Source organism: Curcuma longa, unplaced genomic scaffold (genome assembly GCF_044706935.1).
Source record: "Curcuma longa cultivar G26 ecotype Majalengka, Jawa Barat unplaced genomic scaffold, ITB_CL_G26_1.1 contig_27295, whole genome shotgun sequence".
Classification (NCBI taxonomy): domain Eukaryota; kingdom Viridiplantae; phylum Streptophyta; class Magnoliopsida; order Zingiberales; family Zingiberaceae; genus Curcuma; species Curcuma longa.
The window spans coordinates 15,360-20,166 of record NW_027433377.1 but is presented as its reverse complement, the minus strand read 5'-3'; the positions used below and the strand labels follow the sequence as shown (position 1 = coordinate 20,166).

Here is a 4,807-nt window from a genome sequence, read left to right as displayed (position 1 = left end):
GGTTTCGTAGGACATTTGTTTCCTATGATCATACAATGGCTCGATCACGCTTGCACAAGCATTGATTGTACATGATGAATTGAATGAGTACATGAATGCTATCACCAAGCAAAGGAACGTGAAAGAGTTTTTTACTAATGGATGAATTGATTATTCAATTTCTCTATCGATTTTATAGCCTCTTTTTATAGGCTTGGAATCTTGACAATCATTAACTCTATCGATTAATGACCATTATTTTCCTCTGCCGACGAACTCAAAACGATAATAGCTAACCATCAATAGTCAGTCTTATCGTCCGGACAGTTATAGGTCAACCATTAGATGTCCGACTGATTTAAGTTGGCCATTAATGTATTTGTTACCCTCTTAAGACATACATGAAAAATATTTCACATGAAAACGTTGATCTAGTTGGATAATTTTTACTCCTAACTGATTTGATATTCGACAAGCATAGATCATACTCGCACACGAATCAACTGAGTCTAGTACAATTCAAATGCTAAATCTGTACCTCTGCGGGTGTGCACATGAGAAAAAAATCTATCATCCATGTACGTTCACAACATCTCTCATCCATATACGTTCACATCATCACAAGTTGTTATTTAATATAAATCAATTTTGGTGGCATAAAAGTCTCAACGTGGAACTAACTTCTCAGATACATTAGTCTCTTTTCCATACACTTTTTATTCGCTTTTCCAACGGAACAAATATAAATAAATGTTAGCCAAATTAACGATCAAATTCTCTCACAAATGTTTGGTTTACTTAAGCTCTTAGAAAAATTTTCTCACAAATATAAATAATCCACACACATATATTTTACACATGCACACATATATATCTACAAGCAGCTAGCGAAAGGCATGTCATAATATTTTCGTTCAATTAACATCGAATATCCTTTGGTATCTGGTATAATTAAGCTTGAAATTCATTAGTTAATTGATCACTTAATGAGTAATGATTTATTATTAGTCTGTCGAGCCGTCAGGATTAACGCTACTGGCACTAGCTGCCCCCCTCCTGCTGCCAGTAGTATTCTTCAGTATCTGACAAAAAAAAATCTTTTAGTTCGATATGATTTCGTTCATTGGATTATCAACCAAATAAAATAAAATAAATACATGAATCAAGTGCAAATTTATTTTGTGGAAACTTTTCAGACATTTATGGCATTAATTAATTGAGGGACCTATATATTATTCAGGGCCGGCCCTGGGTCAGAGCAACCAGGTTCATAAATTAGTAGGGCCCTAATTTTTGGAATTAAATATTTGTATGTTCTAAATATTATTTAGAGTATCGTTATCATTTTAAATAAGAAAAATTATTCTTTTTTGTCTTGGAACTCTAGTTGCTTGAAGAGCATTATTTTGTATAAAAAATTTTTATCTTGAAACTCTTAATTGATTGAAAATCATAATTTATCAACCTCTAAAAATTAAATATGTTAATATGTCAGGGTCCAAAAATTATAATTTCACTCAGGACCCTTGTACAATAAAGACCGGCTCTAATATAATTTCTATGTTTCTTTTCCATAGAAGTACTTAGGTAACTACTTTTTGTTTGAGGGCATTGTAATATATATGAAGACTATGATCAAGTAGTCAATCATATGATCTAGATTAAGAGTCTTTCTAAATTCCGGCTGAATTAAATCTAATCGAATTGAACAATTGAACGAATTAAAAGGAGCCTAGCTAGCTCTATCGGATCTTGATCTTGTACGTCTTCTTAATTATATTTCAATTCTACATTTAATTTTCATGTTAGCTTGAAATGTGATATAGCAAATGTTGGAATTGGCAATTGAGACACTTCCTCGAGAGTTATGAGAAAATGACAAGGACTTTGAAGCTATTAATTTTCTAGACCCAAAAGTTCTCATACATCAAATTTAATTAGTTACATATTGTTCTTTAAATTCTCTGAGCTTATTGTAGGCTCGTTGTTGGCTTTTTGGGGGCTGCACATGCATGGATTAGAGCTTAATTAGAAGAAAAAACCCGGATCCAACTAAATCATGACAACTTAGAATTTAATTAATTAGTCGATGTCAGTACTGATCTATTAATTAAACAGCAATATTATATAATTATGATAGATATTAGTAAAATAATATATACGTGATTAAACAAAAAGCTAGTTAATGATATTTTACGTACCTGTCGTAGCATGTTATTCTCGTTCTGCAGCGTGGACAGCCTCTCCTCCAGCTCCGAGTTCCTGTTCTCCAAATCCTTCACCTTCGCCTCCAACTCGCTCACGTACGCCTTCTTCCTCTCCCTCGCTTGTTGAGCCGTCACTCGGTTCCTCAACAACCTTTCCACAAATAATTATTTTCATCGAGCAAATAAATAGATTTTAAACATCAATTAATTAACTATTTTAAATATATATATATACATATATATAAACCTTTTGAGGCGTTTGTGCTCCTTTTCAGCGGCGCTCCTCCCCTTCCGCATCATCAGCTGCTGTCCGGCCGATGACTGAGCTCGGCCGGCAATGACGTCGGCCGAATCGGATCCTTGACGAGAGCTCGATGGGCCGACTGCTTCGGCTGGCCCGAACTCCGGCACCCGCCTTATGTCCTCGTCGCTCTCCATTCCTTATCGATCGAAACAGAGAGAATAAAAATTAAATAAATCAAAGACATAATATAACCTCCATAGATTGAATCACCTTCTTTGATGTCCATCTGAGGAGCAGAGCTGGAGGATCTCTCGCTGCTAGAAGGGAGGGAACTCGTGGTTTGTTCTTGAAGCATTTTGACTAATATAATTTCTCCAAACCTGATCAGTTGATCGATATTTTCTCGAGAGTTAACGGAGAAGAATGAAGCAGAGCGAGATGAGACCAGCGTCTCCTGCTGCTGCTTCTTCATTCGTAAAGGCACGAGGGGAAGTTTAGGTTCTGGAGGCGTGGCGATGGATCGCCGTTGGATGGGGAGGGATCGGTTGGCGATCGGCCGTCGAGCGTGGACGTGGGCGGAGCCATGCAGAGGGCTGGGGATCCAAAGGCGAAGGGGACGGGAAACGTGTAGAGTTTTGGAGCGTCGGATCGGGGGAGGCGTGTGGTGCAGGACGGACGGGTGCGGGGAATCGGATTTGGACGGACGTGGATTCGGCTGTGAATGGATGAATTCATGATGACGACGCGGACCTTTCGACGCCGACGATAATTAAATGCTCGTAAATTGTTTTTTTTATCGAACCAGTCGATCGATAATTTTGAACTAATTGATTAATTAAATTCTGTGCAAAATATTGAAATAAAAATATATACTTTTGGTCAAGAGGAAAGATTCTTTAGGCCCACGCCGTGTAAATTAAATGCTTCTACCGACACAACTTGACGCCATTCCTACCAAATAGCCAACGACGACCATTATCTGACACCATTTTGATGGCAGTCTTCTCGCACTGTTTGATCGTGTTCTGTCTGCCATTACAAGTCACGTCACGGCTTGCACTAGTTTGGAAGATTCGGTCATGGCTTATTGCCGCACAAAGAGAACTAATGTGCATTTACAGCCATGGGATCACTCGAGTCTCTTGTTTCAGTAAAAGATAAAATTTATCATCCCAACGGTTTCATGTGATCGGCTCACAATCATTTATGAAGAGGTAAATCGAAAAAGTACAATTGGTCATGACGAAGGAGGATATTGTCTCGGTTTCATCGAGATTTGATCCTTGTCCACTTCAGCAAGTCTGCTTTATCATAATCAACTCAACTATATCTCAAGAGTACTCGAGTCTCTTACGATAACGAGCATGAAGTCATTTCAAAAATATACAGAAGAATTTTGAAGCAGTCGAATTACTCTTGTACTAGGCCCGGCCCAATACTAGCCGATGGGCTGATTCCACCCTTATATATCTCCATTCTCTGAGAGTGCTATTTTGTCGGTGAAGCATTAATAAAATATACGTTTTATTTTATGAAAGAACAAACAAACATTTGATTTCCTAGATCATATATTATTTTCCGATTAGGTATTCAATTTTTTTTTTTTGTAAAAGTTGGAAGTTTTAATTCGAATATTCTTAAATGGGCGAAATAACTTTATTTTTTTCCCCTACAAAATGTATCAGCGGCTACCATGCGAATTTGTCATATTCATACACAATTGATTGATGGGACGTATTTAGAATTTTAAATAATAATATCAAATAATATATTAAAAAATAATTATATCATTAATATATGATCTATTCAGAATTTAATATATATGTGATAAAAAACAATAATATTAATTAATATATTAAAGAATAATTATATCATTTAATAATAAAAGATCACTAATGGATAAGCACGATAAGTGACGCTGGTGTGGAGCGGCTAGTTATAAATATAACTGCATGAATCATAGTATTATCTAAATTATAATATTTAAATTATGTATCATATTTTTAAAATATTCCTTCTCTATCCATCAATCAATTTCATTTTAAACGGATGAATTTAAAAAACTTTAAATCAAAATTAATATATTTTTAATTTTTTAAAATATATTTATGTCCTCAAATCTAAATTTGATAATGTAAATTAAAATAATAAATTAAATTAAAAATATACCTCTAAATTTTTACTCTATTAATTTAAAAATTTACTATTCTCAATTTACAATTCAAATCCGAGAATATTATCAAATTCAAAACCAAGAACATAAATATATTAAAAAGATTTTAGAAAGTACATTGTTTTTACTTTAAAATAATTTAAAATTTTTTAATCCATTAAAATAGATCTACATTATTCAAAAATTTAATATTTTTCAAATAAG

The 4,807-nt window shown here is 34.5% G+C and overlaps 1 protein-coding gene across 1 annotated transcript; it reads right to left on the bottom strand.

The window, feature by feature from the left end:
• Positions 1–809: 809 nt before the first annotated feature.
• Positions 810–2,879, bottom strand: LOC141819009 (transcription factor HY5-like). The gene is made up of 4 exons (XM_074706397.1): positions 2,701–2,879; positions 2,434–2,626; positions 2,181–2,337; positions 810–1,061 (listed from the first exon to the last, which is right to left on the bottom strand). Exons 1-4 carry the CDS (start codon positions 2,783–2,785, stop codon positions 984–986), a joined length of 513 nt encoding a protein of 170 aa, XP_074562498.1. The 5' UTR covers positions 2,786–2,879; the 3' UTR covers positions 810–983.
• Positions 2,880–4,807: the final 1,928 nt, after the last annotated feature.